General features: G+C 39.1%; 1 protein-coding gene across 2 annotated transcripts; it reads left to right on the top strand.

Annotated features, from left to right (window-relative positions):
- Positions 1 to 112: 112 nt before the first annotated feature.
- On the top strand, positions 113 to 27455 carry ascc3 (activating signal cointegrator 1 complex subunit 3). 2 transcript variants are annotated; one of them, XM_061289157.1, is made up of 42 exons: positions 113 to 210; positions 457 to 585; positions 753 to 903; positions 1256 to 1827; positions 2176 to 2290; positions 3088 to 3289; positions 3525 to 3660; positions 4248 to 4373; positions 4590 to 4793; positions 5504 to 5644; positions 6363 to 6527; positions 6700 to 6876; positions 7406 to 7477; positions 7616 to 7750; positions 11314 to 11505; positions 11880 to 12104; positions 12213 to 12332; positions 12453 to 12617; positions 12724 to 12810; positions 13010 to 13186; positions 13259 to 13484; positions 13791 to 13945; positions 14157 to 14255; positions 14591 to 14759; positions 14893 to 15113; positions 15390 to 15475; positions 15693 to 15859; positions 16171 to 16316; positions 16994 to 17114; positions 17317 to 17459; positions 17936 to 18073; positions 18283 to 18403; positions 18618 to 18750; positions 19089 to 19214; positions 19826 to 19937; positions 20013 to 20147; positions 20923 to 21147; positions 22471 to 22622; positions 22761 to 22911; positions 24337 to 24543; positions 25370 to 25545; positions 26270 to 27455. In XM_061289157.1, the coding sequence occupies exons 2-42, from the start codon at positions 496 to 498 to the stop codon at positions 26391 to 26393; spliced, it is 6585 nt and encodes a 2194-aa protein (XP_061145141.1). In that variant the 5' UTR covers positions 113 to 210; positions 457 to 495; the 3' UTR covers positions 26394 to 27455. The 2 variants fall into 2 exon arrangements, with proteins under 2 accessions (XP_061145141.1, XP_061145142.1); XM_061289158.1 differs by having other exon boundaries at positions 120 to 210; positions 454 to 585.
- Positions 27456 to 27770: the final 315 nt, after the last annotated feature.

Genomic DNA, 27770 nt, shown 5'->3' with positions numbered 1-27770 from the left:
CACCGGTATAAAATTGAACCTCGTGAGATGACGTATTTAGGTGTTTGGGTAATGTAGTCTTATTCATTCGCTCCTATTACAAGTCGATCTCGTGAAAAACTACCTCACCCACAATGCATCTTGCGGTGGAACTTTTGTTTACACATGCCTGCCGGGTCAGTGCTTGTTCCTGGCAGACGAGAGTTGTGATCACGTAACGTATACGAAAATGTGAGTTTTCGATCTGCTGTCCTACTTTTTTATCATGACATGGCTATGAACGCTAAACGCATCTAACATGGCTTTAACTAGTACAAACGAAGAAATGACACATCGGACTCATGCTAACATTAGCTTGTGTCAAAGTTTTTCGGACTAGTGACACACACCTGACAAATACACATTCGTTGTTTTGGTGGATCGTCACTATTAAAATGATTTACGTTTTGCTTTTTGCATCTTAATTTTGTCTAGCAGTGATATTGTGCGGCGGCATTTGGAAAAGGTGTGCAAAGGATGTCTCCTCCGCGGCTGACAGGAGCTCTACGCTCCTTTTCTAATGTCACCAGGAAGGAGGATTTTAATGAGAAACTCTGCGATCTCAAGGTAAGTTGTAAATTGAAACCTATTCTCTTAAAGCCTATATAGCTCATTGAGCGAATAGACTGTTGGGTATACCATAATAATGATTGTCATGGCTGTAACATGCATCTAGAAATTACATGATCGTATTAAACTTATTATATTAATTTATTGATTGGTGTTTTATTTAGACCAAACGTTTGAAGAGACAGGAGCTATTTGCAAAAGAAGGGCTGACGTGGGAGAAGATTTTCCACTTCTGCACTGATCATCAGGATAAAATGAAGCGACAAGCTGTCCATCAGGAATTAAAGAACCTTCTTGCTGCAGCCAAACAGATAGGTAACAGTCTATTGTCTGCACACACGTAAACAAAATAACTACTTGTTGAAAAATGCTAAGTGGATTTGGACTTCATTCAAGTGGTGGAGTGTCTGTCTGAAGTACATTTGGACAAACACCTCTCATAACATAAAGTAAAAAAAAAAAATCTACCAAGTGATGAACTTGTAAATTGAGGCTCTGGTAATTGTGATGAATTAGTTAGAATGGAGAAAAAAAAAAGTTGTAATCATGTTACCACATCCCTAAAACCTTCTTTCAGGAAGCAGAAATACCAGGAAATGTGAGTCAGAATAGAAATTGGAGCAATATTTTGTGTGCTGTCATTCCTTATTTTTTGTCTGATTTACAGTGGGGAACGAAAATGGTCAAGAGGCAATTGAACATGCTGCTGTCTTTCTGCTTGAGACATTCCACAACAAAGACCATGTGGGCACAGAGGAGACTCGGGGCATTAAGCAGATGTTTGGCCCTTTTCCATCTTCTGCTGCAGAAGTTTCTTTTTCTTGTGTGGCGCGGCTGGTGGATTTACTTAGAGATTCTAGAATTGAGGAATTTATCCAGTCGTATTGCTCCAAACGCAAACCTCAACAAGGGTCTTCTTTTGGACACAATGTTGCCTTCTCCCAGGAGTGCTTTATGCTGGAACCGCTGGAAGAACTGCCCTGCTTTGGCGTTAAAGATCTGAGCATGAGCTTGGACTTTACCAACTTCCTAAACAATCAACAAAGTAGGATGAATGTTGTCAACGAGGGAGAGATACACCCCACAGAAAGATCTTTGGCGAATGAAACTATCCTCCGGTCAGAAGTGGATAAATATTTGAGTCAAGGAAATGTTATATCATCTAGCCTAGAGGATCTGTGCACGTCTCTATTTGAGATGCTTGCCTCCCACAAAACCAATGATGAGCTGCAGAATGAGGTAAGTGTTTTGTCGAAAATCCCATTTAAAATAGAAGGAAATATCTTTATATTTGGGTCACTTAGAGTTAGGGTTGTTTGTTTCTTAGCACCACAAAGCAGAATGCATTTATTTATTAATAATGATTTGTATCTGTATCTGATCACGGTTCTATGCTGCTGATTCTGATCATCAATGAGTGCTGTCGGTCGATACCAATTTCGATTTTGGTGACCCACGCTTTTGCTTTTGTGAAACACCCGTCTAGATAGGTGCATTTGTGTATTCTTGCTGTAGTTAGCATGAATGTCTGTTTGAATTTTTAGCCTACGGCAACTCATTTGTCCCTTTCTTTCCTCTTCTGTCTAGTTATTTGAGTTACTTGGCCCAGAAGGTCTTGAAATGATCTCCACACTTCTGCAGCAGAGAATCGTTATTGTTGACACCCTGCTGAACATCCCACCACTTTCCCAGCCACAGTCAGGTTAATCACATATTTTCTTCCACGTTTTGTGATGTGGATGGATGGATGGATGGATGGATGGATGGATGGATGGATGGATGGATGGATGGATGGATGGATGGATGGATGGAGTTATCATTAATAGTATAGTATCCAACAAATTGAGGAAGGGGGAATACACAAAAAATAATGGAGCAAATGTGTGTGGGACACTCGTGTTAGAATCCGGGTAGCAGCAAGATAGAAACAGCAGGTTGAATCTCTAGATAAGATCAAGTCGAAATCATTCATTTCAATCAGCACAGGCTGCAATGCAATCATCACATCATCTGTTTTCAGGAGTAAATCTGACTCTTATTGAGTTGTTGAGCTTCAAACAGATAGACTGCGACAGGGAACTTTAACACCTTCTATGCCGCTTGTGCCTTGCATGATCATTTGTTTCTACTTATTAATCATTTAGATTTTTTTTTACTTTAAATTCTTGATTTCCAATCCAGCATTATTTTTTATGTGACCATTCACCGCTGATCAGCTTGGCTGATATTTGGTCCATCACTAGTTTTTGATTGACACTTGAAAGCTGATTCAGGCATGTTTTCACTTCATTCTGTGTTTGAGAGTGGAAACAACAGTTGATGATTGTAAAACTTCATTTTGCCCAATGCATTTTTATAATCATTCAAATTTGGCAGTGTTGTGAATAATACTCTTCTCTGTGGTGTGTCACATTTACAATATATATTTATCCTGCCTTTAAACGGACTGACATCATTTGAAAGCAAACCTTGTAACCTTATTATTTCCCTCCCTTCCAGATTCTCTCCGTAAAGTCAGTGATGAAGTTACAAGGCCCACCTTCGGCTGTCAGGTGACCATTCAATCCGAACAGGAAAGACAGTTGATGAAGATATTCCGCAGGGAGGAGAAAAAAGAGAGGAAGAAGGGAAAAGGATCTGATGATGTGGAAGGCTCAGACGCTCTCGTGAACTTTGACCCAAAAGAGATGAGAGCCCAGCGGTATATCTGATCTCTTGTTTTTTTGTTGGTTTCCTTTCGTTCCTCTTTTCTTTGTCCTTTACTCTACATGAGGTCTTGTTATATCTGACAAGCTACAGCATTTTTAGAAAAGAACTGCAGTTGTTGTCGTGATATTCTTTGCTCCTCACCCCGATAAGCCAGTTCATTAAGAAACTGCTTAACTCTTTTCTTTTTTTTTACATTTGTACGTAATAATTAAATATCTTTCACACAGGGAGCACGCTCTGCTGACTGCTCGTCAGGAACCTGTACTTACTAGAGAAAGAGTGTATGAACGCATTAAATACCCAAATGTCTATGACAGCTATGCGGAGGCCACAAAGGCACCTGCCTTTATTGGAGGAGCCAGGGTAAGCCCTTTTATTAATATTTTCGGAACATTTTATTGTACAGCAAAGTACAGTTTGGTATTCATTCCAGACCTGCATGTAACACACTGCGATTCAGAGGGATTATATTAATTAATTAAATGAAAAAATGAATGAATAAATCAAAAAAATGAATAAATAATTAATTCTTATGTCCACCAATGCCCCTGTTCACAAAGTTGTTTACAAACAAAGGAGCTACGTTTTTTAATAGAATTTCTGTGATAAAAATGTTTTTATGTATGTTAAGATGGTTGATCAAAATATCCACATTGTGTCACAATTAGTATTAGTGCGCCATCAAATAGACGGCGACAGAATTGAAGTATTTTTCAAACTTTGTGATTCCTTTATATTGGTTGCAGTATTGATATCAAATATATTTTTTTTCATGAAAATATACTGTACACTGTGCAGCCTCACCAAATGACAACTTGCGCTGTATGATATACAATGCAATAGCTGTTTATGATCATTGTAGCCTAATAAACAATAAGGAACATATTGGGACATATTAATACAAAATCCTATCATTTATTTCACTCTCTTCTTATGTTGTTTGTAAACAGATGCTGCTTCCTGAGAGAATCCGGAGAGATAATACTAAAATGTATGAGGAGGTGGAAATTCCACCCAATGAACCAATGCCTATTGGTTTTGAAGAGAAACCCATATACATCTCTGAACTGGATGAGGTAAGATAACATGGTGTGCATTGTAGTTTGACTTTGTCCATTCACTTTCTTCGGGTGTTATTCATTTGAGAGTCTCTGTGTTCTTGTCATGTTGTTTTTGACCGCTATTTTGGTTTTAATCTTAATCATTTGTACAAAAATGCTGCATTAGTTTTTGTCTCACATTTTTATCATCTCTGTGTGTGTATGTGTGTGCACGCACACCATTTAATACAGATTGGACAACTAGTATTCAAAGGAATGAAGCGTCTTAACAGGATCCAATCATTGGTGTTTGAGACAGCCTACAACACGAACGAAAACCTTCTAATCTGCGCCCCAACTGGTGCTGGCAAGACCAACATTGCAATGCTGACTGTCCTTCACGAGATTCGGCAACACATACAACCTGGTGGTGTCATCAAAAAAGATGAATTCAAGGTACAGTAGGATTATAAGCAGGGCTCAAAACTGTGAGCAAAATGGTAAAACAAACAGAACCTTTGTTGTAATATTGGAAAATAGTGTCAGATCATGAAAGAGTTTTGGTGTTATTTAGGTTATTATAATGTGCCCAGTGCTAATATAGTGACGGTGATACCTCATGCTCTATGCTGCAAACTAGAATACCCCTGCTAAGATCTGACCAGCACCAAAATATCTTCTGCACAAACAGTGTGCGCTTCACAACTGGATCAAAAAGCAATTATAAGCACATTTCATGCGCACGGCTATTTCTTAACCATGAAGTATGACACACTTCCTATAGACAACGATTTGTTGAAATACGGCAGCCCACTCAAAAGGTACCAGTGTGTGTCTTTTTAATCCATGGTGTCAAACTGAGCATGGACTAAATAATTCAGACACATAGAGACTTTGTTCTCAGTAGTGTTCACACATTGGTTCACCTACAAAAAGACAAACTTCACAACTGTACTTTATTTCAGTAACTGTTTTTTTTTTTTCTTCAATTTTTCTATGGAAGTTTATCACCAGCATTTTACAAGCTCCTCTTTCCTGTCCATTAGCCCTTATCACTCTCTACCCCTTCCTTCATCTTCAGTTATCCACTGTTCAATTTACCCTACTTTGGCGCCTACGTTTCTCATTTAATCTGTCACACAGTCGACTTATTTTTGTATCTCCAGATAGTGTATGTTGCTCCAATGAAAGCTTTGGCAGCTGAGATGACAAACTACTTCAGCAAACGATTGGAGCCACTGGGCATCACTGTCAAAGAACTCACTGGTGACATGCAGCTAACCAAAGGGGAGATTCTACGAACACAGGTACACACTACGTAAACGGTAAAAACACATATACAGTATGTTCCCATGGACCATGGAGTGGTTTCGTTCTTTGACAAAAACATCTGCAAATTCCAATATATCCTAAACAGTGTGTATTTTGCACTCTTAATAATGTATGGTCCTGTTTGAGCCACAGTGATATTTCGTCACCTCTTGAACTAGAACAATTTTAAGTATAATTTCAAGATAGCCTATCATGCTTGGAGGCTTACAAACTTTGGACATGATATGTTACTGGTTAATGACTCAGAATACCATTTATCAAAAATAAATGTGAGATTATCAAAAATAAATGAATCTTCTCTGGGTCCCTTCCTGCTACCATTTGTAAGATTTATATTCCTTTCCTCGAGTACTTTATTTGGAGTGATGTCCTTAGAATGAAGTCATTTAGGAGACTTGATGAAGTCAATTGAATTCCACAAGGTTATAAAATGTCCACACACCCTTCTTCGAAAGCCATCTTTTTGTAATTTGGTTTTTGACAAATAAACTGACTTGAAAATGTCAAAATGGTTTGTTTTTCAGATGTTGTCTCACCACTTAGTAATTTGGACGATCGAGCAGAATCGAGCTCTAGTCATTAGGCGTAATTTACAACAGCAATTATAAAAGATTGATCATCGTCAACAAACAATTGATATTTTATTTGTAAATGAATATCTGTCATGGAAGATCTTTTCTTTTGTGTCTCCAGATGTTAGTGACCACCCCAGAAAAGTGGGATGTGGTGACAAGAAAGAGTGTTGGAGACATTGCTCTCTCCCAAATCGTACGTCTCTTAATCTTGGATGAAGTTCACCTTCTTCATGAAGATCGAGGACCAGTGCTGGAAAGCCTTGTGGCCCGGACCATCAGACAGGTATAGGAGGATATCACTAATCAGTTTTCCCTGAAATGTTTTAGAATCCTGCATTGTCATCTGAAAATGATCTTATTTTGTAAACAAGTTTATCAAGCAGTTTGTTTACTGCATTGCTCATTGACCATGGAAACTCTATAGAATTATGTATTTATTTATTTTTGCCTATCAGGTGGAGTCCACCCAGAGTATGATTAGGATTCTGGGATTATCAGCCACTCTTCCCAACTATCTAGATGTGGCCACCTTCTTGCACGTCAACCCATATATTGGCCTCTTCTTCTTCGATAGTCGTTTCAGACCGGTGCCGCTTGGACAGACCTTTGTTGGCATCAAATCTACTAACAAGGTAAAAGAACACCGATCACACTCTGTGGAAGGCAATCGCGACCATCACAGATTATAAATCTCGTCCGCAAACCTTTTTTTCATCAACCTTAGTAAAATACATGAACGTGGTGACCAGGTTAGGTGACTTTGCTTAGATGAATGACATGTATACTTAACATGAGGTATATAGTTGTACCAGTGTGCCAGTTGTTTTGACAATAATGGCTAGGTTGAGTAATTTTCAGTGGATAGTAAATTTATATTGCTGGACAAGCAATAAAGTGACTACTCCAAAGCACGTTACATCCAAGTTGCATTTCTCTTGCATTATCCCTTGAGAGGATATCATTCTAAATAGTGGCTGAGTTGTGAGGTAGTTTGTGAGCTGTTGTATATTACAAGAATCCATGATTTGCAATTGACACCAGATTTTGCTGTGAAATAACGTGCAGTGTCTTTTGACTCCTCAAACAGTATAATAATTTTATATGAATAAAAACATGACATGACTTGGTGAATTAAATTAACACATTTTCTATTCTGCCTAGCTCCAGCAAATGCATGACATGGAGGAGGTTTGCTATAACAAAGTTGTAGAACAAGTCAAGGCTGGTCATCAGGTAATTTCTCCACCCTTTTCATTTATGATGCATATATTGACTTACAGTTTGATATGTGTAATGATGATTAGAATGATGATGATGATGATAACAATAAGAAGAAGAATGATAAAATGATAATCTAATATATCGCTTCAGGTAATGGTGTTCGTCCATGCTCGTAACGCCACAGTGAGGACAGCCATGGCGCTAATCGAAATGGCTAAGAATCATGGAGAATCGTGTATCTTTCAACCAGACCACGGTCCAGACTACGGCCAATGTGAAAAACAGGTACAAAGCAAATCAGCATTACATACAGTATAATCTGTGTCTGTTGTAGCTATACCGAAATTGTGAGTGTGGATGTGCATCTGCCAATGTTTGTGTGTGTCCATGTGTGCATGCAATGGAGAAAGGAAGGGTAATTAATAGTTATAGCACTGTAAGAGTACACCGAGGTGGAGCTCTATTCTCCCGCAGAGGACGGTCAACCGAGCTGAAATTCCCATATTTAAATCACTTGCAGCAGAAGCCAGTGTGATAAATTTAGTAACCCTTTTCCTTCATTCCCTCGGGCTGAGCCATGATTGATGTGTCTCTAATCTCCTCTCTATTTAAAAGGGATATGTATACAAATCAGATCACTTTTCTTGCTTTCCAAAACTGGAAATAGAGACAGGAGATTATGCCGGGCGACTAAAAATGGTGCCATGTCGCCTGATTAGTCTTTGAAGCAGATTTTCAAAAGCAATTGTCTCATCGGTGCCTGAAATATCTGCTCGTAGAATGCACCGAGTTTACATTTCCTCAACCCAAGCTCAGCGCAATAAGTATTATCCACTCCATTAATTTTACTTTGAGCATTTGTCGGTCGAGCATGCGCTTGTGAAGCAAGGGGCATCAAGGTGATTCCACTTAAAGCCCACACAGAGATAATGTACCGCTTATTTGCTCTCTGAAAATTGCCCTGCATTAATATTTATAGGTGTGCTAATCCCTAATATGCATATGCAGAGAATTAAAGCACCTCTAAGGCAAGCCATCTAAATGAATGTTTATTTATCTTGCTTAAAAGACAGAAGTCAAAACAACTTTTCTATTTTTTCTCTTCCAATGTTATTTAATTGGTTTTATCATGGGAGTGTGCATCTTTTACCACAACTTCAAAAAGCAATTACTGTTGAATAAAATGTTTGGTGAACTTTAGTATTGGATGGATGCATTTGCAGTTGCATATATTTGCCAAATTAATAAAAAAATAAAAGTCGTTTTTTTTAAGCCAATTAAAATTTAATGACCATAGAATTGTGATACAGCGCAATTTAATATTTCTCTTGATTTTATATTATATTTTTATTTTCTGTTATTTGCATTTTGCTGTGCTTACTGTTGTCCTCTTGTTAGTACATTGAAATAATTTAGGTAGATACCATGATCCGATCCAGAATTGCTGTCTGCATGAGCCTGCTTGACTTTTTGCCTGTGTTGCTAATCAAGCTTCTGCCTTCTCAAATTGGCCCTTCTTTGTTTACCTTGCAGTCCATAGTGATTAAGAAACCCAAGATTACTGTAGAGTTTAAGAGACATCTAGTGGCCCAACAGGGTATTTACAATACATAACTGTTTTGTAACCCTGTCGCAATTTTGAAGTCTCGAATAGAAGAGAGGTTTCAAGCTTCCAAGGAGATACTGTACATTGTGAATGCCTTCAAAGCAGTATGCACAAAAAATAGTAAAAAATAAGTAATGACAAAGGCAAAGGACCTTCATTATGTCATATATCATTTGAGATACATCGTCTTTCCTTGTGAGGGAGGTCTGTATTATCAAAGACCCTGCATATTATTCAAATGCTCAGCTTAACTTTGTTTCCAATGAAGACAGACTGCATCTGATTATGGAGCCCCCAGGGATTTCACATCAGCAACACACACACACCTCATTAATATGCACTTGCTTTCATTTGCTGCTATTTTTAAGAAACTAGTCCAACACCTGTCCACGCTTCGTGTCAGATTTATGACAACCTGTCACCATGCTCAAAACAGCGTCGTGGTACATTGATCAACAGCAATGAGCCACGGCGCTAAGAAAAATGAATGATTCTGTTGGTATGGATAAAATAATATTCAAATTAGAATCCCACCCACTGCAAAAATAATGATAGAATAGTTTTGCAGTGCAGAATAGTACATTTGCATCTAGTTGTTGGATGTATGGTTAAAATAAATTATAATTCATAATCACGTTACAGACATGTTAAAAGGCTCCTTACCTGTCATAAAACAGCAAGTTTTTAACCTCATACTGAGGCCAATTTTTTAAACAAGTTTCCTCCGATGCAATTGAAGAAATCACAAATCTTCAAACTGCTTTTATTTCAATTTAAAAATAATTCTGTAGTTTTCCTTTTCAACTGGTAAATAAACCTCCAAGGTACGCTGAGATTCTCTGCACGTTCGCAAGCAAGATCAACAATGAACAGAGTTGGCAGCTAGTTATCTGTGGGCAGAGTGAGCTTTGCAGCAGCAGCATCAGCAAGTGGCAGAACCTAATGGGATCTGATGAGGAGCTTAGGTCACTGCCATCTCAGATGTAGCTATGGCACAGCAGACATCAGTGCTGACTCACCTCAGATTAGGGCCTCGAATCAAGTTTGTAACACACAGACACATCAAAGCAAAGCCTCTGCTGCAGCATTTCAATTGCCTTCCTTCCCTCTTACGGAATGACCCAGATGAGGAAAGAAAGTCAAATCATGATGGAAAATCAACAAACAAACGCTACAACACTGCCATACTAATACTTTTGTATACCACCCCAGGCTGTTGTAATAGATTGCAGTCGCTGAAGCACAAACTTTACTAACCTGTGACAAACACCATTATTGGTCATCATTCTGGTTACAACTTCCTCTGAATGATCTTTAGTGTGTGTTGGGAATCTGTTTCTCCTTCCTCAGGTGCTGTTTGCATTGTTTATTGTAACTGCATCAACAACTTTTATATATATATTGGATTGCTGGTTTGAACTTGAGGAATCTAATTGTTTCCTTAGTGCAGTGCTTCTCAAATAGTGGGGCGCGCCCCCCTTGGGGGGCGCGGTGCTATTCCTGGGGTGGCGCGTGTGACCCTGGGGAACAGGCTTTTTTTTTGGCAGTACTAGAATAAAGTGTAATTGCGCGTTTACTACAGCAGGGGGCAGTGGCGCTCTCATTGTTACTTCTGTCACGTTTGCGACAGTGCAACATTTTACGACTTACAAGACAGGTTAGGATAGTCACGGTGGGGAGGGGGGGCGCGAATAGTTTTCTTCTTGCTAGGGGGGGGCGTAACAGAAAATAATTGAGAAGCACTGCCTTAGTGCAAAAATAAAAATGTTCTCAGCTGTTTTGTATGTCCAACTTTAAGTTGTTCAGTTTAATCCTGAATTGTATGTTCGGTACTTCCGTAATACCCTTTGCCGCTCATATTATTACCACTCATCAATTTGTTCTGCCACAGATACAACTTGAAAATTAAAAACTATGAAAGAAATTATTTACTTAGACCTTTAGATTTCTGGAAAGCAAAATTACATACACATCTCGTTCATACCTTTGATTCTACACGAACTCTCAGCTTAACTCCTGGCATGTTATGGCCCGTCTTTACTGTGCAGTAGCCCGGTGTGCTTTAACCTTCATTTAGATGCCCGCCGAATGAGATAAAGCCCTATAATGAGAACTCCCATTGAGCACAACCAGGTCACAATCCACCTGTCAATCATAGATACATTTCAATCTGCGTGTGTGCGCGCATGTGTGTATGAGTGACTTTTTTTTTTTAACCAGTCTCTTTTCCCTGAAATTTTAGATCCTGCGCTCCAGAAACAAACAAATGAAGGAGATGTTTCCAGATGGTTTTGGGATCCACCATGCAGGCATGCTGCGGGCTGACCGCAGTTTGATGGAGAATATGTTCTCTCGAGGGTACCTCAAGGTGCTTGTCTGTACTGCCACCTTGGCTTGGGGAGTGAACCTGCCAGCCCATGCTGTTATAATTAAGGTACTTTTTTATTTCATTTCATTAGGTTACCTTTTACTTGCATCTCTTTTAACCTACAGTTGGTATATAAACTGTCTACATACCCCTGTTTAAAATAAATCATCCCAACATCTTGCAACTCACAAAACCTGGCATTTGAAAATTGCTGTTTGAAATCTATCTATCCCGTTTTCGATCAAACAAATCGTCACTTGGGTCACATGTGAGCTGAAGCTTAGTGACTTGGGTGAGAGACTGTTTACCAGCCAATTGCAGGGCACATGTTGAGCATTCACACGCATATTCACAAGTTAACTGAGGACAATACTTATTTTCATGTATGTCTTTCTTCAAATCATTTTAATTGTATGTGTTCCTGTCTCTTGCGGTTCCAGGGGACACAGATTTATGATGCCAAGCGTGGTACCCTGGTTGATCTTGGCATACTAGACGTGATGCAAATCTTTGGTCGTGCAGGACGGCCACAGTTTGACAAGTATGGGGAAGGCACCATCATTACCACCCATGAAAAGCTCAGCCATTACCTGACTCTGCTCACCCAGCAGAATCCCATTGAGAGTCAATTTCTTGACAGCCTGGCTGACAACCTCAATGCTGAGGTCAGTTTCTGGAAAAACACTCTTTGTTGCTTTTGTGTAGTCATTCAATAATACTACATTCAACAGAGACTGAGGATTAAAGTGATCTTTTGACTCCTGCTGTTGTAGATTGCTTTGGGTACGGTCACCAATGTGGATGAGGCGGTGAAGTGGCTCAGTTACACTTACCTCTATGTCCGCATGAGGGCTAATCCACTTGCATACGGTATCAACTATAAGGCTTTGCAGGTTTGTGATCTCAATTCCAACTTTCAGACGTTTTTCCAGATGTAATCACAATTGTTTTTTTCTAGTGTTTTTAGATCATATGTACAATATGTATCTCATGGTTAGGATTTTGTGTTTCAGATGGATCCGTCATTAGCGCTGTACAGAAAGGAGCTCGTGGAAGAGTCAGGCAGAAAGTTGGACAAAGCCAGGATGATCCGTTTTGAGGAGCGCACTGGCTACTTTGGCTCCACTGATTTGGGAAGGACGTCCAGCCACTTCTACATCAGATACAACACTATAGAGGTAGAAAAATACAGCTGAAAAGCAGCCAGAAACAATTTCTCAAGAATTGTGATAGCCAAGGATATTCAAATTGTTTTTTATATTTCTTTCCCCTTTGTCCATGAAGACATTCAATGAACTTTTCAACTCTCAGCGAACAGAAGCTGACATCCTCAGCATTGTGTCTAAAGCTGAGGAATTTGAACAGCTTAAGGTAAGTTGCCAGGTCTATGATTCAGAAAGAAGTTCATTTCAGGAAGACACACCACAAACCAAAGGGGAATCATAATGTTGGCAAAACAACTAAATAGTTCATTATACAATTGCAAATATGTTGTTTTGGACTTTGCTTATATTTCAAAAGCCATGTGGCTTTGGTTCAAAGTGCTCATGTTTGGGAATCATGCTGGCAGGTTCGTGAAGAAGAGATGGAGGAGCTGGAGCAGATGCTGTGTAACTACTGTGAGCTCCCAGCGACAGGTGGAGTGGAAAATGGCTACGGCAAGGTTAACATTCTGTTGCAGACTTACATAAGTCGTGGAGATGTTGACAGCTTCTCCCTCATCTCAGACCTCTCATATGTTGCACAGGTAATAAACAAACTATTATTAAAGCAATTGATGAGAATTGTCTGATTTTCTTCTACTTTTGACACTTTCCAGAATGCTGCTCGAATTGTCAGAGCATTGTTTGAGATTGCTCTAAGAAAGCGTTGGCCGGCCATGACCTATCGATTGCTCACACTCTGCAAAGTCATTGACAAGCGGCTTTGGGGCTTTGCCCACCCTCTTCGTCAGTTCTCCAACTTGAGCCACGTTGTTCTGACTCGATTAGAGGAGAAGAATCTCACAGTTGATAAATTAAAGGATATGCGGAAGGATGAAATTGGTAAGAAGAAAGGGCTGTTTATGAACTTGACATTTGACACACAAGGGCCACCACTCATAAGTATTCTGTTTAATTCTTGTTCCATGAATCCAGTATCAATTATGTTGCCATGTTTTCACTAGTGCTAAAATGCATTTTTACTTTTAAAATGTTCGTGTTTAGGTTTTGATGAGCCCTAGTCGAAAACATTCCCTGTCATAATGTCAACATATGAATCAAACATGGAGAAAAAAACATTTAAATTTGTATGTATATATATAGTATATATATATAATAGTGTGTTAATACCAGGTGTGTTGTTTCCAGGCCACATGCTGCATCATGTAAACATCGGGTTGACAGTGAAACAGTGTGTTCATCAGATCCCTTCAATCACAATGGAGGCCAGCGTTCAACCAATCACACGAACTGTCCTGCGCGTCCGTCTCATTGTCACACCTGACTTCCGCTGGAATGATCAGGTCGGTATGGTGGCTCTTGGCCATGATTTCTTACAATTATTATTAGTTTTCGAGTAAATTGAAACAATTATTTGGTGGTGTGCTGTGACATATTTCTTGTGTAAAATCACTTATTTGTGTTTGGGAAACACTGGGTGAGAGGTCAAATTCATTAATGGTGGAAAAAATATGATGCCAATATCCAATCTCTCTCCTTTCTTTCATGGTTCAGGTACACGGGTCAGTGGGTGAGCCCTGGTGGTTGTGGGTGGAGGACCCAATCAATGATCACATCTACCACTCTGAGTACTTCCTCCTCCAGAAAAAGCAGGTTGGTTGGATGACATCATAAAGTATAGTACATGTTTTTATTACTAGTACAGTACTAAAAAATAAGCAATAAAAAAATCAATATAAATTTCATAGTCCAGCATATTTTTTGCATTTATTGTTTGTATTGTAAAACATTTGTCCTTGGTAAATTGCAACTAAATATATTACAATTATATTTTTAGGCAATTGTGCTATTAAGCTGACCACATGTAATATCCTTTCTTTATAATTTGAAGGTCCTGCGAATCCATTGTATCAAAAATAAATTTGAATTTTGCATCATGATTGCGTCTTTCTAAGAGTATTTGTGTATGTGTTCCTTATTCTGTTTAGGTGGTAACGGGGGAACCGCAGCACATTGTGTTCACCATTCCCATCTTTGAACCGCTACCCTCTCAGTACTACATCAAGGCAGTGTCTGACCGTTGGCTTGGTGCCGAAGCCATCTGCATCATCAATTTCCAGAACCTTATCTTGCCTGAGCGACACCCTCCACACACAGGTACTCCGTCGTACAGAAAACCAAAATACCAGACTAGAACGACTAGATAATGTGATTTCTTTAGAAATTGTGTGTGAATGTTTTTTATTTTCCATGAATATATCTTCCAATCCATGTTATATTTACCTCACAGAGTTGTTGGACCTGCAGCCATTGCCAGTGAAAGCTTTGGGATGCCCGGAATATGAAAGCTTGTACAAGTTCACTCATTTCAACCCCATCCAGACACAGATTTTCCACACACTCTATCACACTGATACTAATGTGCTGTTGGGGGCGCCAACGGGCTCTGGAAAGACCATAGCTGCTGAGATTGCCATGTTCAGAGTCTTCAACAAGTACCCAAGCGCCAAGGTTAGAAATGTCAACTCTTCCCCGGCAGTCACACTTTTGTGAAGGCCTTTGTTTATACCATTTTCCGTTCATCATATACCATTTTTCTATTTACGTAGATGTCTATCTATGTATCGGAATATTTTGGGGGAGGTTTTAATTTTGTTAGGTTTTAATTATTGTCATTGCTTTGATATCTCCAAATGAAATAAACTAATAATAATAATAATGATAATCTTTAGTTGCAACCCTAAAATTAAATATTTTGCCCATTCAGTTATTTTTCTGTGCTTTCAGGTGGTGTATATTGCCCCCCTTAAAGCTTTGGTCAGAGAGAGAATTGAGGACTGGAAAATCAGGATGGAAGAGAAACTGGGGAAGAAGTGAGTTTGTCAAGATGAAATTCACGCAAATGTATTTATAAATTCCACTATGAATTTGGGCCTACAGTATACTAGTGCTGGATATTCCTTTATGAATTTGGCCTACAGTAGACTAGTGCTGGATGGGGTAAACATCTTGAGCATTGCCACTTGAAGTTGTACAAGTTATATCTAAGGTATGAGGTGTTCTTCTAAAGTGTTCTTCATCTATGTGCAGAGTGGTGGAACTGACAGGTGATGTGACCCCAGATATGAGAGCTATAGCACAGGCTGACCTCATTGTCACCACACCAGAGAAGTGGGATGGAGTAAGCAGAAGCTGGCAAAACAGAAGCTACGTTCAGAAAGTAGCAATCCTGATCATTGACGAAATCCACCTGCTCGGTATGTAAGGTCTTCGTATTTAGGATGTTAAAAATGATGACTAATAATAACTAATTTTATCAAATATAAATGTAAAAGTTGCTCTCAAAATAAATCTACAAATAATAGTGGGCCAGGACTTATCACTATTTTTAAACACTTGATTTCAGTTATAGTAGCTGACAAAAAAATAAAATTCACATTTCATGCATTTTATTGATTTGTGTTTTGTCTGTGGGGAAAAAAGAATCTGAAATGTTGTTAGTTAAAACTCAAGTCTCATCCTACTGTGGACTATTCAAATCTAAGGACACCATTTTGTGGAATTACAGGGGAAGATAGAGGTCCAGTCTTAGAAGTAATTGTGTCAAGAACCAACTTCATCTCCTCGCATACCTCCAAAAGTGTTCGGGTTGTCGGTCTTTCCACGGCGCTGGCTAATGCGCGAGACCTTGCTGACTGGTTGGGAATTGTACAGGTAAGAAACCAGTGGTGAAATGATCGGGACAGACAGGCCTTCTCTGCTGGTCTAGACCTAAATCATGTTCCATCAAATGACGTGATTTAATTGTCAAATGTTTATTCTCTTAATTTTGTAGCATTTCTCTTGGTTGCACTGCTTCCTGCACATGTATGTGTCCATCAGATCGGATTTCCATCTCGATGTACTGTAATGCCATGTTAATCCAAAATTATTTATTTGACTATTTTAGGTTTTTCTTTCATTAACAGAGTGTACTTAATTAATTTGTCAATGCATAGAGCTGAGTTTTCAGTCCAGCCACAAGATGGGGATATTGCCCTTTACATTTTGCTGTCTATACTGGGTGGGCTGATTTGTAGCTCACGCTCCAGTTTTTTATTGGTACATTCTAAACATGATACTAATAGCTTCCTAAATCACACTTCGATTTCAGTGCTGACTCAATGCTGTTCCGCACCACCACAACATATTAGAATCCATCAACACCATAAAGCTTTCAGACTTTATAGCACCAGCCCAGCAGCAATTTGTGCTTTGGTTTCTCAATGACAGTGATAGAAACCTCACATTACTACCAGATGGGGCTTTGTAATACCAGCTGCTCACATTATACTTTATGCATTTCTCCCTTTTCGCTTTTCACCACACCCGTCTTGTCTTTTGTTTGACAGGTGGGTTTGTTTAACTTCCGTCCTTCTGTTCGTCCTGTCCCGCTGGAGGTTCACATTCACGGTTTCCCAGGACAGCACTACTGCCCCCGCATGGCCACCATGAACAAACCCACCTTCCAAGGTACATCTGACTACTCTATTGTGTGAATACTGAAGCACATACATACACGATATTTTGCAGCCGAATTCTTCTTATCCATACTTTTCAGCAATGAACTACTTTTGCACTTCAAATCATATCTATATAATACAAAAAAAGGATGTTTTGATTTACTTTTTCCCAATTGTCAACTTCAGCATACTCTGTATACTTCTCTTCAAAGCGATACGTAGTCACTCTCCAGCCAAACCAGTGCTGATCTTTGTCTCATCCCGACGTCAAACCCGATTGACAGCACTGGACCTCATTGCATACCTAGCGACGGAAGACAACCCCAAACAGTGGCTGCATCAGGACGAGAGAGAAGTACTGTCGACTACCACGAAGCAGATAATTTATTTCACCACTAATAGCAGAGCTCATACATAAATGCATGGGTCATTTGCAGCAACATGGAAGGCACATGCATTAGAAGATTGGTAGTTTGTATCCATGTCACAATTTAAAAAAAAAAAAAAATGGTTACTTTAGTTCACAGTTACTTTTTCCACATTTTTCTATATACAGTCTTATTGCAAAATAGTCAGTTCACAGTTCTGAATCTCAGGTTTTAGTAATGTTCTTACAATTTTTAGGGATTTTTGGAAATGTTGTGATCATGTGGAGCTACTAACACTGTTATTTAGTGTCTTTTTATTCCTGTTCTTCATTTTGTGCAAGTACCTTCAAAGCAAAGTTGATAGTGACTTGCAATTCGCCCACAATCATCTCAGGGTAGTTAAAGACACCAAGATAGAATTTTAATCCCTTCCTTCTGTGACTTTGTTTTGGGCTGAATGTAGATTGAGGACATCATTGGCACAGTGCGGGATTCTAACTTGAAGCTAACGTTGGCATTTGGAATTGGCATGCATCACGCTGGGCTGCATGAACGAGACAGAAAGACCGTGGAGGAGCTGTTTGTCAACTGCAAGATCCAGGTACAATCTTGCTACATTAACCAGGCTTGACTTTTAAAATCAAGTGTAATGTAGTCGCTAGAAAATGCTCAGTGAAAGCCTCTGAGGGACAGTATTTAGTTGTAATGAGACACAGAAGAAGGTTAGAAGGTTGTACTTGCAGAGCTAAGTATTTTTGGGTTATCAGTATTTAAGAATTGTAAACTGATCTTACTTGTCTGTTTTCTCAGGTTTTGATTGCCACAAGCACACTTGCTTGGGGAGTAAACTTCCCTGCTCATCTGGTGGTCGTCAAAGGAACTGAATACTTTGATGGAAAAACCAGACGCTATGTGGACTATCCCATCACAGGTACAAAGTTGTTGTGAGGTTATAAAGTTTTTAAGTCATTCTGAATAAAAAGTGGATAATTGTAGGCCACAAGAAAGAATATACTGTAGACACCATTTGTGGAAGACAACAATTGTTTTATGAAATGTAAAGCAAGAAGAAAAAAAAAGAAAAAATAGGCCATCCTGACCATTCATTTCTCTTCCATTCTGCACCATGTGATGTGTCTCTGCAGATGTTCTGCAGATGATGGGGCGAGCAGGTCGTCCTCAGTTTGATGACCAGGGCAAAGCAGTCATTCTTGTCCATGACATCAAAAAAGATTTCTACAAGAAATTTCTCTATGAGCCTTTTCCTGTTGAATCCAGGTGACTGTGGAAAACAATTCTCTTGACATACACAAATTTAAAAAATCATTGTATAGTAACTGTAAGTCTTGGCATTTCCTTCAATTCAAGAAAAAGAGGCTGAAATTATTGTTTTACCTAATTCATTTTTCCATGTCAAATAGACTTGTTAATGTTATCTATAGCTAGGTGTGGTACAGTATTATAATTGGAGTACTACTGTAGCCTGTAAGCAAATTCAGTTTAGACATTATGTCGGGTATTTAATGCACAGGCTTTATGTAACAGTTTGAGATCGATAATTTGATTCAGATACTCTACACATTTATATCTGTCTTAAGTGAGTTTTGTATCCTTAGCCTCCTCAGTGTGCTGTCAGACCATTTGAATGCAGAGATAGCCGCGGGGACTGTCTCGTCCAAACAAGATGCAATGGACTACATCACCTGGACTTACTTTTTCAGGCGATTGGTGATGAACCCCAGGTTAGTTTGTAATACATAAATATCATTTGCAACAGTTGCCCAACTCTAACTGAACTATTCATGTATTAAGATGAGATCATTGCAAGTCTGTTCATGCATGTAGGTTTATGTTTACACAGAGTTTTCAAAGGGGGCACAAGGTTAACTGCTTAATCATAAAAAATGATCAGATTTGGTATTTTTAATATAGTGTCTGGTATTATTTTCTGTTCTATTTGATGTATCTGCCACAATCATGACCTAGTGAAAATTGTCTTTGATTATACTGTACTTTCGCTAGGCCTCATGTGGTAATTCTCAAATTGCTCTGCCGAATATGGAACCTATTTACGACACAGTTTGATAGTGTAATCTGGGAGTCATTTTCTGGGATGACTGGTCATTTTCCTTTCAGATGGCTGTTTTCTTCTGTAAAGTGTATACAGACGTGTCGTGTTTTTTTGTTTCATGCCCACATACAGATTTTTTTTTAAGTAGTGAAATTACCCTTCGCACATGAGAAGGGTTCCATTTATTAACGGAGTCTTTTTCCTATCATAGATGAGGGAAGGATATAAGAATAACTTAAGTAATATCCAAAACTAACTTCAAATGACATTGTTTGTGTTCAGTTATTACAGCTTGGAAGACATCGACAATGATTCTATTAACAAATACCTCTCAAGTCTGGTAGAAAAGAACCTACGGGACTTGGAGTGCTCCTACTGCATTGAAATAAAAGAGGTGCGTGCTTCTGTTGACGTATTGAATTGTGTGCATTTTCTGCTTGTTTGACTTTTAAAATGTCTGTTTCTCAAGGATGACAGGGCAATTGAGCCTCTGACTTATGGTCGCATTGCGTCATATTACTACCTGAAGCATCAGACCATTCGCTTGTTTAAAGAAAGACTGAGGGCTGAACTTCCCATCCATGAGATTCTTTCGATTCTGACTGTGAGTATTCACACATCTATTGTAGAAATATTTGTTGGTCTGTCTCTATTTTACCAGAATACTTTCTGGTCCCAAAAGAATATTAAGACATTCGGAACTGTAAAAAAACTGTCTGCAAAAATCTTTGCAACCGCTACCAAAAACTTAAAATTCACTATGTTCGCAAGCATTTACTACTCAGTGGAAAACCATCTTATAAAGGATTCAGCTGTCACAGTTTCTTGTTGCAATCATTGCTTTAATGCTGCAATCCCATTTTTCTTATTCTAAGGGGAGTGAGATAATGTTACTTCTGTTTATGTTGCTTACTTAACAATGTTAAATGGCCTTATATTTCCCCAGATCACCATATAGAGACACAACACTGAAAATAAATAATTCATCAATTGTTCCTTTTTTCATCACTCACACCACCAGCCTTGACTTGGCTACGGTCCTTTTCAGCTCCTTGATTTCTAGACATTGACTTTAAACAGTAATTGATGGTGCATTAACAGCCCTGGGAGTGGGGGATGGGGCGTGCAAGGCAAGCGGAGACAAATGACAAGTGTATTTTCTGCTGTGTTTTCTATTGGATGTCCCCAATTAGTTTTTAACAAATATTCCCCGTCAACTCCCAGCATATACAACAACTTGATTTAATAAACATAAATGCAGGCCTTTCGGATTATAGGACAGAGCCTGTCATGTCATGGTATTCTCCAAATAGGACTAAATAAAAGAGGTTGCTTAACTTTTGAAAAATGACAGCATGTTTGATGTCTGCTTGATACAGGAAGCAGAGGAGTATGCCGAGCTCCCTGTGAGACACAATGAAGATCAACTCAACAGCAGTCTGGCCCAACAGCTCCCTCTGAAGGTCAACCCCCACTCCTATGACAGTGCCCATACTAAAACCCACTTACTGCTTCAGGCTCACTTCAGCCATGCCCAGTTACCATGCAGTGACTACGCAACTGATACCAAGACCGTTCTGGACAACGCTATCCGAATCTGTCAGGTGAGTTGTTAGAATCACACAATGGATGATGACTGCCTGATTCAAAGTAGTGTGTGACAAGATCCACAATAACACGCATTAATTAACTCACCTCAGACAACATAATATTTAGTTATCATAAGTTATCATATTGCTCTTGTCTTGTAAATACATCATTTATGTCATGTCGGACAGGAGGTTAATATTATAGATCACTAAACATTTTACACGTTTTGATTTAGGGCTCACTGAAATTGTGATTTGAACAGCCGTGCATACTGTCAAGTACACTTCAGCTCCCATAAAACAGCGTTGATTGTATTTCAATCGTAGCACTTAAACTCAACACTTTATGGGCCAAGCCTCCAAATTACCAAAAGAGTGACCTACTGTAGATGATGGATACTACTGCATAGTATAGCGTATCTGTCCATCCATTTTTTTTTACCACTTGTTCTCATCATGGTTCCAGGTGAGCTTAATATATTTTGCATTATTGGGTATGCTTCAAAAAAAAAATCTATTTAGAACTTTGCTGTAGTCTGTTTTAAAACATCTTGTAAAATTGTGCAGGGAATGAAAAGAAAATGAGGGATTTTTGTAGGTTTCTGATTGAACGATTACAACATGACATACTACACAACATACAACACCACTGTGTTTTGGTGAGTCGTCAATCCATCGAAGACGGGCATGTTCGGGTTCACAGGGAAGCGGCAAACAAATAACCTGATCATTAAATGTGATGCTACTTCTCTGCTTACTTAAATCTGCATTTTCCATCTTCAGGTGCACGATTGTTTTTTCATCACTCATAGGCATCTTTCACTTCCGCCTATAACTAATGTAAATGTGTTAATACATAAGGTTGAAGGAAATATTATGGGGTAGAAAACAGCGGGGGGGGGGGGGGGGGTGATGTGCTGCCAGGACTTAATGTGGCTGATTCCTGTACATATTGGACCAGTTCCAATATTTTACTCAGTAGTCGAGCCAAAGAATCTGGGGGTAATAGCGGCATTCTGTTGATGAGTGGCTACAAAGGGGATTTAGTGAATGATTCAATGTGTGACTGTAATAAGCCAGCAGAGTCCGGGATTACACTCACTGGCTGTATACTTGTGGGGAATTGGCCAGAGTAGTGAATAAAGATATGAGGATTTGTTTCTCTGTCTTCATGTAGGTTTGGGCATACATTGCAAGAAATGTTGTGTGTGCGTGTGACACACTCAAATGTGGATATATATATATTTTTCTTTTTAATAAAACGTTAGCCTAGGCTCAGAAAGGTTAATAGTAGCTTGATACGTATATTTTAGATCCTTTCCTATTGTGTCTACACAGGCCTTGCTTGATGTAGCAGCAAATGAAGGCTGGCTTGTTACAGCTTTAAGTGTCTGCAACCTGGTCCAGATGATTGTGCAAGGTCGCTGGCTGCATGATTCTTCTCTACTGACCATGCCACATGTGGAGCAGCAGGACCTGTACTTGTTCAGGTAAGCATGACTTTCAGCACCGACCATACTCATGAGGTCAAGACCATTCATCTTTTTGTCTTTAAAAACTGCTCCATGGTGTTGTGACTACCATGCATTTGTGCAGTACTGTTGAACATTCTGCTTCATAAATTTTAGGAAATGGTCAAACCAGAAGGGGAGAGGAAATGTAGAATGCTACAAGGGACCAATTGAAGGGCTTCCCGAGTTGATTGCTACCTGCAGTGGAAAGGAAAGCATTTTTGCAGCAATGGTCGGCCATGCGTTCCCTTCAAATCAAGTAACCCAGGTAAAATAAAATACAAAGGTAGTTTAGAATGTATCCATTTTTAGCCCAACAATAAGATCAATTAAAAATATTCACTCAAAATGTGCGTTCACAATCAGATGTTTGATTTCATACCCAATGCGTATTGAACAGCAGCTGAACTTTAACCGTCAGAATTACATTTAACATTTTTCATCAGATTCAATTGTAACTTGTTGCACTTGTACAGTCTAACAAGCTATGAGTTACGTTTCCATCCATGTGTGCTAGCACTGCAAAGTACCAAAATGTGAGTGTGGCAAGTTCCATACATTTTAGCTGATGAATTTCAAGCCTTGAGTGTTTTTAGGGGGTGTTAAATACCTCATTTTTCATAAGTACAGCAGTAGTTATCACACCAGGCGTGCGATTTTATAGTCTTCGCACACTCATCCACACCATTACCACCATTACATGTCATGAGCAGCCTTGCCATTGCGACCCCAAATACCTCCAGGATCCTCAATTACAGCTCCACTGATAGGGTTTACTGCTCCAATCTAAGTGCTAATTGCTGCTGTAATGAGAGTGACCAGGCGCAACAGCAGGCTCTGCCGCTTCACCCAATCAGTGGGCCTGCTTTCATCCTTCCCCACCTTTACTCCCCTCATCGGCCCCCTGCCCTCCCACAGTATGGTGGCCTCGCTAATTAAATAATTAGATGTGCAGCAGTGTTCCTGTCTGGTTTGCTCAGAGTGAGTAATCCCTCACATAAATAGCCTTTGCCGGGTGAATCGGAAAGGTTTTCTTCCCGAGCTCCCGAAACGCACACGCATACATATAGTACCTCTTTCTTTCTTGTATGTGTTGAGCTTTGGACTTAAGTCTAAACACGAAGGAGGCATGTTCATAAGTGGTTTTCATTTTAATTAACCAAGTTTTAGTTAGATAGCAATAATTGATTTGCTTTTCTTAGCAGTTTCATTACTTTTTTATAAATTATATATATTTTTAAATGCATAATAACAGACTTCCAGTTATCAGTCACCTTACGTATACTGTACATTTTATATTCAGGTAGAATATTGGGAATATAAATTCCGTGCAACTGGAAAGAATTCACAGCAGTTTTTTCTCACATTTTATGTTACAGTTGTCATTATTTGTTTATGGATGAAAACACATTTGTATTTGTTGCCCCCGTATTCACAAAAGCTTATTCTTATTCATCCAAAAAGATTATTTTGGGGAATTATTGATGCCTGTCTTGTGTTTTGGACATTTGATTATCTGGCTTATGTTTTGCTGTCATTCTCGATGTATTTTATGTCAACAAAATGTTGCAGTTTGGTTTACTGGTATTTTTATTGCCACTAATGGAGAAAAAAATGTGAAGGTGCTCATACCCCAAGTTCAGACATCAACACTGCAATCATAACTCCCCCCCCCCCCCCCCCTCTTGGTCAGATGTGGGCCTTCCTCAGTCATCTTCCAGTGCTGGAGGTCACGTTAAGTGTCAAGGGCTGGTGGGAGGAGAGCCAACAACAAACAGAGCGCCACCTGCCTGCTGCAGGAGGAAACCTGAGGGAGCCAAGCAGCTGGTTAGATGTCCATGCTGACCAGGAGTATGTTCTTCAAGTGTCACTGAGACGCATCAACCAGGGCCAGCAGAGGGTCAGTATAGCTGATTGGATATTTTAACATAACACTCTAATAAACCAAACCATCAGCTGCGATAAGAAATTCCCTCCCATCGGCCTTTTAATGATTGTGGAATTATGGTCAACACTCACAAATCAATTTTGTTTGATATGTGGGATAATTATCTATTTGGAACAAACAGTCATGTTAGCTGTTTAGCTGGTAATTTAAAGATTTATCTATATGCAGTGCACTAGGACCACTGTAGCATGATATTACCACCATAGTGCTTCAAAGACACCGTCCTGACGTTTATAGCTCGACTCATCTAAACATACATCTTGTCCTTGTGCCAAAATACTTGATTCTCTGTCCTGTCTGACCATAAAACCCTTTGACCAGAAGGCATTTGGTTTCTCCATGTGAGCAGCTGCAAATTTCAGTAAAGCTTAAAGGTGTCGATTTCAGAGTGCGGGCTTCTTTCGTGGTCAGTACCCTCTCAGTCTATATGACGTTGTAAACCTTGCTTCACCGTCATCAGAGGCATCACTTTACCAGAAGTTCCTCTTGAACTTTGCTGATTCCTGAGTTGTTCTTGAACATCTTAATGTAAAAAAATAAAATTAAAATAGGCCGGCCTCCAAATTCTTCAAATTAACCTTAAATCAGATGAAACTTTGGCGCATTTGGGTGTTAGAACAGAAGAATGGTCCCAGACATAAAAAAAAACCTACTTTGGGAACATTGGCTTAGGGTTGTCGGACCCAATATTGGTCGTGTTGTATCGTATGCACGTTTCTACGTTACTATCTATACTTAAGGGGTCTAGAGATGGTCACAGTTGTCTTTGTTTCAACAGAGGAAGCAGGACAATAAGGCTCAGGCTCCAAGATTCCCCAAAGTGAAAGATGAGGGCTGGTTTCTTGTCATTGGGGAAGTGGATCAAAAGGCGTTGCTGGCAGTCAAACGAATCGGATACGTGCGCAACCACACAACAGTGTCTATGGCCTTTTACACACCAGAGAAGACTGGGAGGTAAGGGTCTATCCTCATAAAATTATTATAAGCCTTTATGAAGATGACTTCTAATTGGACACAAATTGTGATGTGAGTTTGATGACCTGAAATTGGAGAAACAAGTGCTGTCTGTGATGCTGATTTATCTTTTAAGTTATTTTAACTTCAACACACAAAGTAGTCACCATAGGAATTAAATATTGTTCAAGCTCTCATCATAATGTATGTATTAACTGAACAAGAAATGTTTGAAGTAACATTCCTGCCGTGTATGCAAAGGTTAATGTCGGATTTTTATGGTGGGGTAAACATGAGAAAAATATCAGGTATCACTAAATTAAAATTAAAGCTCTAAAATGTCCTTTTTTGAAATATTTGCTTAAGTGAAGGCAACAGTTTTTTCCATTGAACACAATCTATTTTTTCAATATAAAAAAAAAAACATTTGTTACATTAAGGAATTTACCATGTTAAGTTTAAACAAGCAATTATCATCTGTCTTTTGTTTAAATTCTTCACAGTCGTAAGTCGCAGTGTTACTGGCGAGCTATTTTTAGAACGGACCAACAGACTCCTCATGTTGTCCTTGGAGGCAAACTAGTATCTGTTGGCACCATAAAACCATACGGGCCCATGTTTGAAAGTTTGAGTCAATGTTAACTACATTTACGAATGTCATGCATTTTCATAATCTGCCGTCATGTAGATGACTCCTGTTCAAACGTTTGCCTTGTACTTTCAGATGTATCTACACAGTCTACTTGATGAGTGACAGCTACCTGGGTCTGGACCAGCAGTATGACATGCACCTCAATGTAACACCAGCCAGCATCAGTGCCCAGGTCAACACAGAGGTCACAGACTAGATTACAAGATACACTTGCTACTGTTGGCTCACGTAACAGCAGTCCAACACAGCACATTCTCTGAAACACAATATCATGAACTTTTTGGCGATTTTCATTTTTTTTGGACCAACAATTGTTTTCTCCATGACTTTTGATTGCTGATCATGTGGCCAGGAATGAACACAAAAAAAATGTCCTCACTTCTGTACATTTCATACAAACCTGACTGTATATAGTGTACAGAATCTGGGATGGCACGTCTCAGATGTTGGTACCAGGTCCACCTCATTCCTGCTTAAGTGTCCTTAAGCAAGAGACTGCAAACCCAGCTTTTCCTTTTACTGTGCCATCAGTGTGTGAAGGGCTTGTTTTCCTCCCATGTGAGGAAGAGCCACAAGTACTTAACCCATGGGTGTTAAAGTATTTCATGCATATAGCACCTTTAAACATGTTGGGTTAATTCTAAACCCAAACGAAACATTTTGTTTTTATATTACGGGAAGGAGAATACCGAGTGTTGGCGTGGGAGAGTTTCATAGGGATTTGACCTACTTGGCAGCCCCCAGAAAGTTTTCCCCAACACCATGTTGACAGCCCATGTCCACAACCCAGAAATATCCTCAGTTAATTCAAAATTGAACGATTGGAGTAAATGTTCGTCAGTGAATGGTGTAAACCTGGATGAGCAAATAAATCTAAAAATCATGAGAACAATAATCACGTAAACTGAATACATTGTGGATTGCTGTCACTTTAGAAAAGTGTGCTTTATGTATTTTACCTTATTTTACTGCTGTTAAGGAATTACAGCGAATCCTGATCATTGTAATGATCTGCCTGCTCCATATTTTGGGACATTTTTTGCTTTACTTTTTCTGTGAAGTTTCTTTTGTGAATAGACAAAAAAATTGTCACACCAGATAATTGAAAAATATATTTGCAGAGTGAATTTGTGCAGGGTTTATTACATATGTGCGTGTGTTGGTTTAATATTTTTCTTCAAAAAGGTCTTTGTTCCACAACAATGTTTAGCATACAAATGGGATGAGTGCTACAATAAAGTTAATTGCATAAATTGTGCTACAGCACTCCAATCCATGAATATAAGGATATCACAAAATTGCATTCTTTAGGTTTCCTTATGCACTTAATTAACTCAGTGAAATCTTAGATCCCCACTGTGCTCTATCAGTCTGTGGTTTCGTGACTTGTGATCATTTAGGTCAAGAGAATGCCCCTGCTCAGTCCATGGTCTTATGCAATCCCCAGCCTCTCAGGTGAGTTGCCCATCGTTCAAATAAAAACTATAGTAATTTTAGTCAATTTATACTTTAGCTTTAAGCTTATCTTGGTCACCTCATATCTGCTTTGAGTTTGTCCTGTTGATCTTAAACT

Source organism: Syngnathus typhle, linkage group LG10, assembly GCF_033458585.1.
Source record: "Syngnathus typhle isolate RoL2023-S1 ecotype Sweden linkage group LG10, RoL_Styp_1.0, whole genome shotgun sequence".
In the NCBI taxonomy this organism is placed as follows: Eukaryota; Metazoa; Chordata; class Actinopteri; order Syngnathiformes; family Syngnathidae; genus Syngnathus; species Syngnathus typhle.
The sequence above is the reverse complement of the archived record's forward strand: the minus strand, read 5'-3'. Positions and strand labels throughout refer to the sequence as shown.